This window comes from Protomyctophum bolini, assembly GCF_963924005.1.
Source record: "Protomyctophum bolini genome assembly, chromosome: 21".
Lineage (NCBI taxonomy): Eukaryota > Metazoa > Chordata > Actinopteri > Myctophiformes > Myctophidae > Protomyctophum > Protomyctophum bolini.
In genome coordinates, this window is record NC_137882.1 from 31,953,727 (window position 1) to 31,969,411 (window position 15,685).

The 15,685-nt window shown below is 42.1% G+C and overlaps 2 protein-coding genes across 3 annotated transcripts in view; both read left to right on the plus strand.

Annotated features, from left to right (window-relative positions):
• LOC308336737 (uncharacterized protein) overlaps positions 1 to 6,980 on the plus strand; it is a 7,201-nt gene extending 221 nt beyond the window's left edge. The window contains exons 2-6 of one of the 2 annotated variants that reach the window (XM_080794256.1): positions 892 to 980; positions 2,473 to 2,617; positions 3,277 to 3,429; positions 3,658 to 3,810; positions 3,982 to 6,980. In XM_080794256.1, coding sequence (XP_080650382.1) covers positions 904 to 980; positions 2,473 to 2,617; positions 3,277 to 3,429; positions 3,658 to 3,810; positions 3,982 to 4,644 — 1,191 coding nt within the window. In that variant the 5' untranslated portion in view covers positions 892 to 903 and the 3' untranslated portion in view covers positions 4,645 to 6,980. The remainder of the gene's footprint in view (positions 1 to 891; positions 981 to 2,472; positions 2,618 to 3,276; positions 3,430 to 3,657; positions 3,811 to 3,981) is intronic. The other variant, XM_080794257.1, reaches the window with a different exon arrangement.
• A 1,897-nt stretch (positions 6,981 to 8,877) lies between these two features.
• LOC308336497 (tubulin beta-2 chain-like) lies at positions 8,878 to 10,212 on the plus strand (the record flags this gene model as incomplete). Its single annotated transcript, XM_080793864.1, has 1 exon — positions 8,878 to 10,212. The coding sequence occupies one exon, from the start codon at positions 8,878 to 8,880 to the stop codon at positions 10,210 to 10,212; it is 1,335 nt and encodes a 444-aa protein (XP_080649990.1).
• Between the last annotated feature and the right edge of the window lie 5,473 nt (positions 10,213 to 15,685).

Genomic DNA, 15,685 nt, shown 5'->3' on the forward strand with positions numbered 1-15,685 from the left:
TACGAGACAGCGAGTTCCATTCCATCTCGTTCCATCAACACACAAAGACGTCCTATCTTTAACATTAACAAAAAAACAGAAGCTATAAATGGTTTTAGCTTTAATTGTTTACACAATCAAACAATGTGTATCGGCAATGTGTACGTTTCTAAATGTTATAATGAATTGAATATGGTGGACCCAAGTGTGATGCTTTATGTTGTCGTCCACATAGTTAACAGTTTTGTATTGAGCTGTGCTTGAAATGTACTGTAATAATCAATCAATCGGCATATATCTGAAATTCTTTATTAGGAACAATCCCTTGAGATGAACCATCTCGTTTTCAAGGGGGTCCGCAATTCACATACGTAAAGACAATTTTTTTACAAACAATTCAACCAGACAAAACAAGACAAAACAATACAATTCCTAGATAAACAAGAAACAAACAAAACAAAAACATTTCACATAACATGGACATAACGCAGACATAACACATGGATCATTACTTAAATGGTCTTAAATCGACGTATAAGTATTGAAAGAAAGGGGACGGACGGACATTGCATTGAATTACATTCAGGCAATCTATTCCAAATAAATCAGATTTTAAGTTTGATAGGTGGCATAAAAAAACTATCACTATCACTCACCATATCTTCAGACTGTGGGCCTCTTATGTTGGAATGTTGTTGCATGGTCCTCATGTCAAAACAAAATCATATTCTGTAATACTAGTAGAATACAAAATTATATTGTCCACAAGTATATATATATATTTTGATAAGAACAGGCCATCTTAACAAAACACATATTTCACACCATAACAACAATACAACACACCTGTAATAATGCTGTAATAACCTGTATATCTCCCATCAGTGTATGTAATTTTCATCCATTCCACAGTCATTTGTCAGAATGGCATGCGAAAGGAAGTCAGTGCGCTATGGCTACTCAGAGGGACACACTGAAGTCCACTTTGATGACACTGGGAAGTAAGTCTTATGTGTATAATGGTCCATGACCTTTAACAAAACGGCACCCTCACCACTGCACTCAGTTCATGTCATGACCATCACGTGTTGTCATATAGCAGAGGCCACTGAAAATGTTTTTTCACATGTCCCACAATTAAATGAAGACTATTATTCCACCTTCTAATGTTCTAATCTCTACAAGTTCTCATTATTCTGTATTCTTCCATTTTTGAAATATCCAATCACTGACTATGTGTAGATGGATAGATAGATCAAAACCACACCCATGTGAAGTGAGGGGCGCTCTTATCATCATATAACATCGTCATAAATCCTCTCATTCCGCCCAATCACAATTTGCGTCCTCACTTTTGTCTTCAAAGGGCTGACCTCGATTAGTCGAATAGTCGACTAATCGATCGGAACGGGTCTCAGTCGACTGACCACCTCTTAGTCGATGTTCATCAAAAAAAAAAAAAAAAAAAAAAAAGTTTTTTTTTTTTTTTTTTTTTTTTTTTTTTGCCCCAAAATATTGTATATAAAAATACAATATTTACAAAAATATACAAAAATATTGTATTATTCCACTAGGTCTGTGGGGGACATAAACACATTTGAACATTCTGACTGTTCAAATCTCCAATGTGCATGTGGAGTGTGTCTGCCTGTGTGGCAATGTGCCACTGCCTGTGACTTGAATCGCACAGTGCGCTGGCCTGATAGACTCCAGAATCTCAATCTCACCTGCTGTGCTCAATCTGGCTAATGACAAGCCTCTCAGTCGATGTTAAAAAAATAAATAAAAAAAAGTATTTGTTATTGATGTTGTGATGGTTAATTATGATGATAATTAGTTGAGCTGTGAATAATATCAGGCCAGCGCACTGTGCGATTCAAGTCACAGGCAGTGGCACATTTCCACACAGGCAGACACACTCCACATGCACATTGGAGATTTGAACAGTCAGAATGTTCAAATGTGTTTATGTCCCCCACAGACCTAGTGGAATAATACAATATTTTTGTATATTTTTGTAAATATTGTATTTTTATATACAATATTTTGGGGCAAAAAAAGAAAAGAAAAAAAAACTTTTTTTTTTTTTTGTTTTTTTTTTGGGGGTGGGGGTGCTCAGTCGACTATTAGTCGACTAACAGCTAATTTATTCATCTATCAGTCGACTATACAAATCCTTAGTCGGGGACAGCCCTAGTGTTTACACGATGTTTGTGTTTACGCAAACACTCAAAACTGTCCATTCACTGTCAATGGCATTCATTAAATGTTTGTGTTTGCACAAACACTCAAAACTGGCCATTCATTGTCAATGGCATTGATTCAATGTTTGAGTTGGGACAATGTTTGTGTTTAACAAACCGCCTCAAAGCTGGACATATGAGGGGCTAGCGCGGCCCGTCAAAAAAGAAGCGCGCTTAGTACCTTTAGTTATATGATGATTCAAAAAGCAATTAGGACTCAAACAGATATTGTTTGTCTGCTCTGTTACAGGAAGAAGCATGACTACACAATGTATGGCTTGGCCTGGCCCCCCTCAGGCAGTCAGATTGGATACACAGACACTGAAGCCTGTTTGGGGATGCTAGAGGGATTCTCGTCAGCAGCAGCGAACAGTATCCCAAAGACCACCACCATGGTACATTGCATTATTATATTCGTTATTAATAAAACATAACGAATTGCCCATAATCAATAAATAGTCACTTTTTGGAGTTGTCAGCATTTAAAGGAGAATTCCATGCTAGAAGGCTTTCTTATCTTTCTTTGTAGTTGTTACGTCCCCACCAAAGAGGTCCAGGTGTTTTTTTTGTGCAAAAACTCCTTATTGGCTATTTCCCCTACCATAAGCCCTCAATGTTGCATTGAATGGGAATTGCATGGGGCTATGGGGTGTTATGCTAATTTGCTTATTTCCATCGAAAGAAGTAGTAAAGTGTGCCGCTTGGGATATTATTTACATTATGAAGAGAGGATATATACAAAGAAATGCGATGGAAATAAGCAAATTAGCACAACACCCCATAGCCCCATTCAATTCCCATTCAATCCAATGCAATTCATTGAGGGCTTATGGTAGGGAAAATAGCCAATAAGGAGTTTTTGCACAAAAAAACACCTGGACCTCTTTGGTGGGGACGTAACGACTACAAAGAAAGGTAAGAAAGCCTTTTAGCGTGGAATTCTCCTTTAAATGTACAGTATGTTTGAAACATTCTCAGAGGTTTAGAAAGAGTATTTTTGGCTTTACTTTCCGATACCCTTTTAGAGATGCATTGAAGTCATGTTTCTTTCCAGAGTCAGCCCACCGTCAGCCCTGTGCGCCCGAAACACGGCGGCACGGACAAAGCAAGATCTTGCAGTCAACAACAGTGTGACACTGAAGCATGTCTGGGCATGCTAGAGGGACTCTCAACAACAGCAGCGAACAGTAGCCCAAAGACCACCATGGTACATTGCATTATGTTATTATATATTATTATAAATTGCCCATAATCAGCCACTTTTTAGAGTTGTCATAGCATATATGGTATTTTCTTTTGCAGAATTCACCAATGCATTTATAAAGTCCTTTGAAATGTACTTACTTGCATTTTTCATGGGTTTAGAAAGAGGATACACTTGTCTTACTTCCTATTACACTTTTGAGAGATACATTGAAGTCATGTTTCTTTCCAGACTCAACCGACCACCAGCAATGTACGCCCGAAACACGGAGGCACGGACAAAGCAAGGTCTTTCAATCAACAACAGTGTGACACTGAAGCATGTCTGGGGATCCTAGAGGGACTTGCGTCAACTGCAGCAAACAGTAGCCCAAAGACCACCATGGTACATTGCCTTATTATATTTTTTATCATTAATAAAATACAACAAATTGCATATAATCAATCACTAATTCATTTATAAGTATTTTGTAAATGTACTTACTTACATTTACCGAAGTTAAGACGTTTTATTTGCCTTACTTGAGAGATGCATTGAAGTCATGTTTCTTTCCAGACTCGACCCACCACCACCAGCCCTGTGCGCGCAAAACACGGAGACAAAGCAAGATCTTGCAGTCAACAACAACAACAGCAGCAGTGTGACAAGAGTTTCAGAGATTTGTGCAACCTGAAGACCGAGTTGGGTATCCACACGGGACAGAAACATTTCTACTGTAAACAGTGTGGCAAGACTTTCAGTCGGTTGGACAACGTGAAGAGGCACGAGCGCATCCACAGCGGAGAAAAGCCCTTCCATTGCAAACAGTGTGACAAGAGTTTCAGTCAGTTGGATCACCTGAACAGACACCAGCACATTCACACCGGAGAAAAACCTTTCCACTGCAAACACTGCAAGAAGAGCTTCAACCAGTCTCACCACCTGAAGAAACACGCGCGTCTCCACATCAAAGTAGACCCGTTGCACTGTAAGCTGTGCGACAAGCATTTCAGTAAGTTGGATAACATGAAAAGGCACCAGCGTATTCACACGGGCGAGCGACCCTTCCACTGCAAACAGTGCACCAGGAGCTTCAATCAGTCGAGTCACCTGCGGAAACACGAGCGAATTCACACCGGAGAAAGACCGTTCCACTGTAAGCAGTGCGACAAGAGTTTCAGTCAGTCAAGTCACCTGAAGAAACACACGAGAATCCACATTGTAGAAAAACCGGCTTAGATGATACAACATTACACAAAATGTGTGCTAAATTTGTTCAGCTTAACAAAGTCTCTGATGTCAGAAAAGTTGATAAATTATCATGCGTGCGCGGACTGACACAGAAAGCTGTTGCCATTGTCTGCCAGCTTGTGTGTCGACGTGAGATATTAAATAGATAATGGTTCACATTAGAGATGCACCGATCGATCGGCCTCCCGATCGATCGGGCCCGATCACGTCATTTTCAAAAGATCGGGATCGGGAAAAAAATATCGGGAAATATTTATTTATTAAATATTTTTTATTTTTATTTTTATTAAATCATTTCATAATTGTATTTAACGTTACAGAAGAAACGTGACCATCTATAAGTCTTAAAGTCATCCTCCCGAGTCTTTTGTTTTGTTTTTTAATACAGATTGGTTCATAATAACAACAAAACATCCTCCTCTGAGTCGAAACAGCCTCTTGCTGCTGCTCCTAGGAAAACTTGTTGCACGACAGTGACGTTGGCCCTAAACAGCAGATCTGCAAGCTCACAAAGAGTTGCTTTCGCAACGCGCTGTGATCTTGTAGATTTGCTATTGGGCGACGAATGGCGACGTTCGTGTAACTTGCGTGGCTAGTAGGCTAATAGCAGAAAGCTAACGACAACAAGCGGCAGCGGCTGCACTGAAACAACCGACGCTTAAAGCGACTTTTAAAAAGAAGGAACCACAGAGAGAGAGAGAGAGATGATGAGGAGAATCCAGCCCTCGTAAAGACCACTCGGTGGAATAATTATTGATCGTCATACACAGAGACACACACAGCGGAGTAACCTCGAATCAACAGGCTTCTAAGCACCGTCTTGTTCAGATCTGCTTCTGCATCTGCACTCGCTGTTTGAGTGCTAAAAAGGGAGAGAGAGAGCAAAAACAACTCGTTGTTGTTGCTCTGTCCACCCGGAGCAGGAGAAGAACATTCCGTCTGAAAAGTCCCAACAAAATACTCTATGTCCAATCCATGACTGTAGATAGAAACCCTTCTTCTAATAATATAAGCATAATATCTCATGCAGAGATCTTTATTGTAAACTTTTGTAAATGTTTCTGTGCGACACGGAATCCCTCCTCTCCCCAGTGAGCTCTCCTCTCCTCCCTGCATGTGCTGCGACTCTGCACCACGTGTGAGCGCATAGGTGCATTATTTTTCCCTTGAACATAATGATGAGGCACATTAAAATAGCAATATAAGGTTTTTTTTCCCCCTTTAAATAATGAAAAGGCAGAAATGTCTAATAAAATAATATATGCTAAAAAAAGAATAAAAGATAATGCTATAAATAAACTTTTTGAGTGGTGCAAGCCAGTCCCTTGGACTTATGTGTGTGGGTGCCTGCCTGGCTGGCTGGGTATGAGCATGAAAACAGCATGGTTGTTTTTCACCACCTGTGTGCAACCTAACACACGCACACAAACACATGCCCATATTAACTGTATATGATGATTTCGTGTGTGCCAGTACAGTACAGTAGAGGGTACAGTAGAGGGACCGGCACACAGTAACTCTGTCATTTCTCAACCGTTTCGGACACAGGGTGGCAGTTCGGAACCGTTTTAGTCCCTTTTTTTTTCTTACTGCATTGCCAAAATGTATCTGATCGGGAAGAATTATCGGAAATGATCGGAATTGTATCGGGAGCAAAAAAAAGTGATCGGATCGGGAAATATCGGGATCGGCAGATACTCAAACTCAAATGATCGGGATCGGATCGGGAGCAAAAAAACGTGATCGGTGCATCTCTAGTTCACATCTATTGTCTCTTCTGTTTTTAGTGCGAGTTAAAAACCTGGTGGGATCATTTTGTCCAACTTGACAGCTGTTTGTAAACAAATGTGAATATTGTTCATGAATCTATACATAACTGAAATTGTACTTATTTCACATACTGTGCATAGTTCTTTATTTCTTTCATTGGTATACTGTATGTATTATGTATTATTTTAGCTTTATTACAGCAACGCAGAGTAAAGAAGTGAATGTCTTGGTGTATTTTGCCAAGATTCATCAGCACTCACTTAAAAACAACAGCCAAGTCTCTTTGACACCACTGATACCAGCATAATTAGTTGGTTTCTGTGTATGGAAAGATTTTAGTCATAAATCGGTACTATTATAGATATAGTACAGTTCAAGTTATATTCACTAAGCAAAAACAGTGCATTGTTCATATTCTGAATCTATTGTATCTTTTGTTTAAAACATTCAGGTTTTGTGGCCTTATATTTAGTGAATGCACAAGTCAATTAGTTAACATATTTATCCATAAAGATGTTCCTTTATGGATAATACAGCTGCCACTGTATTAAAAATAAAGCCACTTTCTGTACGGCCTGTCTTGTCAGCTTTGTGTTAATAATACTGCTGGGATCATAGAAGGCTATGGACTTCATAAGATGTTGATAGGCTGCTAACCTGGTTGCTTATATGGCCCAATAATTGAAACCACTGGCATAGGCACACTGCCATGCTATTTAAAGGAGCAGTGCCACTATTATATAGGATTTTGTGCATGCAAGGACATGGGCATTGTCCAAATGAGCCACAACGTCTGTCATGTGACTTGTCACTGCAGAGAACGCAGATTTCAGTGCACAGATTCTGTCTCGATGCAAAGACCTGTTCAGTGATGAGCTTGGGGAACTCCCAATCACACTAAATAAATGACAGTAGATCCCAACGTACAACCTGTGGTCTGACCAGCTCACCTGTTGTGAAAGGGTAAATAAAATAACGAACTTAAACGCATGCAAAGCATATAGGTGTCATAACATAACACCGTTCTCTGGGCACACAGACTGGAGTTTCCTCCATGGAAAGCACAAAAAAAGGCAAGGAAGACATCAGAATGTGCATCAACCCAAAAGCCCTCAAAACCTGACCGGGCCTGAAGACACAAAAAAGGGGGGGGGGTATTCATGAAATATATAGTATAATACCAGTAAGACGCCTGAAGACGGCAACATATCTGCCTGGGTAACAGCAGACTGCTGGGCGAGCGCTGGCGCTTTGGCATGGGTGGTAAGACCTTCGTTTTCGCCGGCTGCCGGGCGCGGCTGCACTAATAACTTTGGGGCAGGCCTGTCTAGAGTTTAAATGGAAAGGTATCAGGACAATACATCAGGGATCTCCATATGGCTTAATATTGATGACATCATCAGGGATCTCCATCCCTGATGATGTCACGTGCTCCAGGACCATCCCTGATGATGTCACGTGGTGTCACGTGCTCTCTCACCCCAACCAACTAACACACACACTGACGGGTAATGCACAATTCCATAGTTAACTGCGACCTTTGGTCGCAATAATCAAATATTTTTGACATGATTACAGATACATTCTAGCTGCTGCCCTGAACGCAGTTACCGCTAGCTCACACTCACTCACTGTTTTGGTTTTTACATCCTGTACATGACATTGTACAGAATGTCTTGCACAATTACAAGCATCATGCACAATATGATTAATTATCTCCTCCAATCTCTCCCTATCAACATTCCTAGGAAGTACTTAAAACAGTTTGATAAAATCTGTAAACAGGTTTTTGTGGAATGGAAAACCCCTGGATGTGACAAAAAGAAGCTGCAGCTTCCACTAGAATCGATTAGATAGTCGGTGCGGGAGAGGCCAGAGGCAGAGGATGTTCTGTTCAGTACAGTACAAATACTTTGGGTGCTCATATCCCTGAATGGGTATGGACTAGTAGTATATAACACAGAACAGGATTATTTGGACTTCCTATTTAATGCATTAAAAAACTATTCGTGGGGTATTGCAATATACAGTATTGCATCCCAGGACCCGGGAGGGTGACATGATTGCGTCCTTTCTCAATTTAATGAGTCCAACGATTCGGGATGCAGGCTATTTGCATCAATGCATTGGTGCATGTCACGAACGTGATGCAAAGCTTGGCCAATCCGTGAAGGCTTCGCAAATGAATGAAGCCCTGGCCGGCTACAACCCTGTTTGAACTGTGTGTGTGTTGTTGCATCCCTAGCCTGTGTAACTCATGAGTAAAGTAGTTTGAATTGTGTGACGTCAGACCAGAGCTCAGGCAGCATTATATAAGGCGAGAAGGCGACAGACACCTTTGAAGGAGTTGAAGAGTTTGAAGAAGGAAGAATTTGAGGAAGAAGCAGCAGTGGCAGAAGAAAAGGAAAAGACCAAGATCGGTGGATCTTGGACTTACTGAAGAATACAGGAATGAGGGAAATTGTACATCTACAGGTTGGTCAGTGTGGCAATCAGATTGGATCTAAGTTCTGGGAGGTCATCAGCGACGAACATGGCATCGACCCCACCGGGGCATACCGTGGGGAAAGCAAACTTCAACTAGAAAGAATCAACGTCTATTACAACGAATCGACGTCTCACAAGTATGTCCCTCGCGCCGTGCTGGTGGACCTGGAACCGGGCACCATGGACTCCGTGAGATCTGGCCCTTTTGGGCAGCTCTTCAGACCAGATAACTTTGTCTTTGGTCAGAGCGGTTCCGGCAACAACTGGGCCAAGGGGCACTACACCGAGGGAGCCGAGCTGTCGGAAAGTGTCCTGGATGTGGTGAGGAAGGAGGCGGAGACCTCGGACTGTCTCCAGGGATTCCAGCTCACCCATTCCCTGGGAGGAGGAACGGGGTCAGGCTTGGGCACTTTGCTAATCAGCAAGATCCGAGAGGAGTACCCCGACAGGATCATGTGCTCGTTCAGCGTGGTCCCTTCCCCTAAGGTGTCGGATACGGTGGTCGAGCCATACAACTCCACCCTGTCCGTCCACCAGCTGGTAGAGAACACAGACGATACATTTTGCATTGACAACGAGGCACTATATCAAATCTGCTTCCGCACCCTTAAACTCTCCACGCCAACCTACGGCGACCTCAACCACCTCGTCTCTGCCACCATGAGCGGGGTCACCACCTGCCTCAGGTTCCCCGGGCAGCTCAACGCCGACCTGCGTAAGCTGGCCACCAACATGGTGCCCTTCCCCCGTCTGCATTTCTTCATGCCCGGGTTTGCTCCACTCACCAGCCGAGGCAGCCAGCAGTATACGTCCCTCACTGTGCAAAAGCTCACGCAGCAGATATTTGACGGCAAGAACATGATGGCCGCCTGCGACCCACGCCACGGCCGATATCTGACCGCAGCTGCCATCTTCCGTGGCCGTGTGTCAATGAAGACGGTGGAGGAGGAGATGCTCAAAGTGCAGAACAAGAACTACAGCTACTTTGTGGAGTGGATCCCCAACAACGTCAAGACGGCTGTCTGCGACATCCCGCCACGTGGCCTCAAAATGTCCGCCACCTTCATTGGCAACAACACATGCATCCAGGAACTTTTCAAACGCATCTCGGATCAGTTCTCGTCCATGTTCAAACGGAAGGCCTATCTACACTGGTACACCGGCGAGGGCATGGATGAGATGGAGTTCACGGAGGCGGACAGCAACCTGAACGACCTGGTGTCAGAGTACCAACAATACCAAGATGCCACTGTTGATGAAGACGGAGAGGGTGATGATGAAGATGACTATTTGAGCTGAAAACCCTACCCATAGAAAGTTGAGCTGCTAACCTTCTTCTGAACCTCTTTTTTTTAAATGACAAATAATGTTAATATCTACGAACCTATTTATTTTTCGAGAATATCCACAACAATAATGACAATGTTTTTGAGTCTCTTTTTTTATAGAATATCCACAACACAAATGATGTAAATGTTTCTGAGCACTTTTTTTAAAATAGAATATCCACAGCCACGTCAAATGTTTCTGAAGAACTTTTTTTTAAACAGAATATACACCAGTAAGACGCCCCTTTGATGATCGGTCAGATCCAGAGGCGGAAAGTTCTTATAACGGCAGGGGGTTCATGCAGCCCTCCCCCCCAGGGGTGGAAAAAAACAAGTTGTTTTTTTCCGGTTGGTACCTTATTTACAGTTTGTTAATGAACACAGTGTTTCAGTTCACAACGAAGAACACATTAAATTGTTTCAGCAACATTTCAACATGATCAATGATAAACAGTGGGTTCAGTCGCGCCTTTGCCAAAATGCCAGGGGGTTCAGTCGCGCCTCTGAACCCACGGAGTTTCCGCCCCTGGTCAGATCAACATAATATGTTGATCTGACCGATCATCATATATGGAGCTGACCTGTTCTGACATTCCATATTATGGAATGTCAGAACAGGTCAGCTCCATATATGGAGATCTAAGTGTCTCAAGTGTCTTGAGTGTACAGGGTCAGATCAACATATGGAATGAATTCTGTATTGGCCATATATGGAGCGTGTCACAAGGCGTGATGGACTTACTGAATGACTGACATACAAAATCATGATAGAGACCAGCGCAGAATGGGCAACTTACTCAAGAACGATGCAACAGGGACTGCCAGACACATTAGGATTTGGCAATGGCTAAATTGCGTTCTCCCATGGATTGTCACCTGTGGATGAGCTTGTGTTATACCAGTGACCCAGAGAGCTAAGTTAGGCTGGAGTTACAGCTCTTGGCAGGTCCAACCATGGCGGACAGGGGTGCAGTACTAAGTTCCGACACGTGTTTTGGTCCGACGGTCATTAGACCGACAACCTACCTCTATTCCTAACCAACCATAACCGCAAGCACGGGAGCAGTACAGCATCTTGTAATGGGTCTGGTCCACAAGATTCGATACACCACCAAGATACCCATGTACCTGTCTAGATACTTCCTTAATGTTAACGAAGTCCACACCCAAAACACCAGAGGGAGTGCAACGAACCATGTACAATCCAGATTCGGCACAAACAAGGGACTAAATTATTTTCGCTCCTATGTCACCAAAATGTGGAACGCCCTACCGACAGTCATTAAGACATGCGAATCCCTTGACTCCTTCAAAACCGCTCTCAAAGGGCACCTACGGACGGCTGCAATTCGAAACTGGCCCCCGTAAATTCTGAATCCCCCACCCCTTTTTCCCCCTCACTGTATATGTTTCTTTTCCCTTTATGATGAATTCCTGTTCTGTTCTTTGACTATATAGAAGTGTCTATTTGTACGTCTCTAAATGTTTTGATGAATCGAACAAGGTGGACCCTCTTGTAAACAAGTGTAATGCTTAATTGGGTCGTCCACTCACAGTCTTTGTATTGAGTTTGTGCTTGAAATGTACTGTAATTCTGCAAACTGTTAATAAATATTTCAATCAATCAATCAAAAAGCAGTGCATGTCCGAGCTCATCCGTAGTCCTACAGATTGGAGGTTGTTAGGGCATGACACACGACAGTGTGATTTGAGTCTGGTTTATTAACCAGGCTAGTACAGAAGCCCCTCTGGGGTAGCCTTGAGCATGAAATTGTATGTCCTGGACCCAAAAGAAAGCATCAAAGATTGAGTATGTAATGTAATTAAACTGTTAGCACTAGGCCCTAGTCGGAGACTGGGATCCTAATAGACACACCTGAATTGAACGGTAGTAGAGTTGAGCTTCACCTGTATTGATTGCAGAAGGCCTTCAAAAGGCACTCACTTGATTTATTTGTATGAGAGCCTGAGCCATATGCATGCTGCTTGGACGTCAGTAGTTTAGTTTACTTGTGTAAAGAGTTGTCTCTTTGTGTTCCTGTTTTGATGCATTATTTGGCTTAAAAACATAATTCCATCTTTACCATCATTAGTTTCATCATCTCGGCCATATCAGCCATCATTGTGCATTATTGCTCTGTGCTGTGAAGTGCATGTATAAAGACTTGGTAGTAATATACTCTCACGAGTATGCCAATGTCTGAGTTATTCCTTAGTATTTTGATTATGGATTCAGAATAGAGGTCTTCTGTGAAGGAAACAGGTTTGTGCGCTATGAGCCACTGGCATCTCTGCAATAGCTTGCAGAGGTGCTTGCATTGAAGTATCCGCTTTAGGTGTGGCTTATTTCTATATCTGGCTGCATATCTGCTTTCTTTTCTCTGTATATTAAACATGTCATACTGTGTCGTCCAGGAAGACAGAATGATGGCCACGTGTGCAGTGTTCTCTGCCTGGGTGGCTGGGCACCCCAATCGGATGCTGTCAATGCACTGAATGGGACATTACCACACTTAATCAGTCTATTGATTGGTCTGGACGAGCTCAATAGGGCCTCCTACACACGTATCAAACGAATGTTCTGTGCTCTCTCTGTAATTAATGGCTGCCACAATGCAATTCCAATGGGAGTCATGGTTTGACCAAAGATTTGTGTTTGATTGCTGATTGCTGCCTCATCAAACACAAATGTTTAGTCAAACCATATGTGACTCCCATTGGAATTGCATTGTGGCAGCCATTAATCACAGATGAAGCACAGTTCATTTGTTTGACATCTATGTGTTTCGTCATTAAGCCACTGCAGTGTGCACTTACAGTACATCACTACATCAACCTTGAAGGCAGGGGTGGGAAGCGGAACAAAGTGTATTAATCAGGACTATATGTGTCTGTGTGTATATGTGTGTGTGCTTGCGTTGTGCGTGCGTTGTGCGTGCGAGCCCCTTGACTGCCCTAGTGTGGGTTTTTCCTCTAGTCATACAAATACTTCAACAGAGACAAACACTATGCACTTATATCAAAAGATGAGTTTTCACAAAATGTGAAGTAAATAAGCAAAGACTCTTGGACCAAGCAGTTTGTGAGTCATACAATAGAGATCACTTCCAATATGATGAATGGATATGTGTAAATTGATTCAGGAACATGTGGCACTACATTTGGAGCTTTTGACCCTAGAATTTCTCCAAACTCACTCTAGGCTAGCTATAAGAGCAGCTGCCACAAGAGGGCAGTGATAGATTGATAGTTATTTACACAAATAAGCTTCAAACTCAATCCGGTAGTTTAATACGAAACAGTTGACTCAGTGAGTTTTAAAGAAAACATTTTTATCAATGGATGTGTGAGCTGCCAAACTGGCTAATAACTCTTTACAAAACGGGTCTAAAGGATTACAGCAGTCGTAATAGACATTAGTAAACAAGTGTAATGCTTAATTGGGTCGTCCACTCACAGTTAACAGTCTTTGTATCGAGTTTGTGCTTGAAATGTGCTGTAATTCTGCAAACTGTTAATAAATCAATCAACCAATCAATCAAAAAGTTAGTAGCACCTCAACAGAGTGCATTTCTATAGTTTGTATTTATATTGATGGAATTTTTGTAAATAGAGGTCTAAGAATGTGTATTTATGAGGGGCACAATTCCCATTGACAATGAATGGAGAATTTACGTCACATGTCAATGAGCAAATTGGCTATTTCGGTTTATTATTCATATAATACTATTGTGTCACTATAGCACGCCATGTACATTAGAGGCCTCCCTACATTACATTTCTGAATATTGATCTTTTCAGTATATAGGCTATAGCCTAATCAGTAAATTAAAATAAGTCAGATAAGCACCCAAACCTCATTTTCCTCCTTCTGCTTTGTGAGTGCAAACTTTACTTATACTTACTTATGCCTATTTGCATGCGAGTGCAAAGCAAGTTCAATATTCAAAATATATGCCCTTATTTTTTATTATAGGTTGTAAAGTTTCTCGTAGAAATTTATTTAGTTCTATTTAGTTCAATTTAAAATCCCATCTAAACTGCCCTGGGCCTGGCAGAGACATGAGTGCCGTTAGTTGAATTGACCAGCTGAAGTAGCCGATTTTGTTTCTCTTCTGTGGCTTTTATAGTGTAAGTGCTAGTGTTATAGCTATTAATAGTGTTACATTATAGTTGATACTAGGCCTACTTGATAGTATTGACAAAGCCCTTCTTAATTTGAATTTGGAGAGAGAGGGAGGGGAGAGAGAGGGGGGGGGAAGGACCCCCATGTCGATTCCACTCGGGGTGGCCGTGTTGTCTGTCTGAGAGCTGTGATCATCTAACTGCTGAGCACTATTAATGTGTAATAGCATCTGAATACACACAGTAGGGTGCAGCTGTTGACTCGCCCTCTCACTTCCTCTGGTCAACAATCAAAGGAGGCGGAGAGAAAAGAACGCACACTTCAAACGTTCAAAGTCAATTACAGACAATGACATCAGACATTAGGGTGGTCGGTCGGGTTGGAGGCATTGACGGCAGCAGCAGGCAGTCGGCTTCTGCCCCCCGGTGGTAGCGCGCACACACGCTGTTGAACCGACATTAATCTATACAGTCGCGACGCTAGCGATATATAGGCCAATATATTTATTATAGGCTACCATAGCTTTTCTGTCTTCCATTATGCCGTTGTAGCCTATATAATGGAATGGATAATGGATCCATTCCAATGTAGGCCTATAGGCTATTATTTAGTAATTAGGCGAGTCACTCACAACTTCACAAGCTCTTGTTAAAACCCACAAACACTTAACCACTTTCACTTGTTTATTTGGCAGCCTACCGCACAAATAGGATATCGCACATTATTTTTATAACGAAACGTTGTAGATTAGTACATTTTCTTTTCTGCTACTTTGTGTGACACTGGTATATGAACGAAGCATGGCATTAATTCAAGAATAAAACAACAAAAGAACGAGTCGAAATAGCTCGGCACATGAGCTGCACAGAGATTGGCTGCAACTCGCCACTCATCTCCCATTAGGCTATCATTTGTGAATTGTCATTCCTGTCCCTTGTGTTGATATAACGGTTGCTGTAGTATTTTGTTAGGTTGTTAAAACACCACATGGTAAAAGGAAATTACTCATGATTTCCTTACATGAACCTCAAAATTGACATTGACAATAGAAGGCCACTGTGGAAAGGGTATAGCGTATATAGGCTACCTACGCGGAACTACACTTCCCATGAGAACGCGCGGCTTTACGCAACACCGGTCATACCCCACTTCCGAAAGTTGAACTACGGGTTTCTAATGGCAAAGTAAGAGTTCGTCCTCGCTCCTCGGCGTTTTCCGATGGGACTATTATCGACTACACTTTTATTCTGAATTGTGTGTGTCACTTTCTCCGAGGTTTCTGGGTGGGTCGTCCCCACCACCAGATGATCCATCTGTT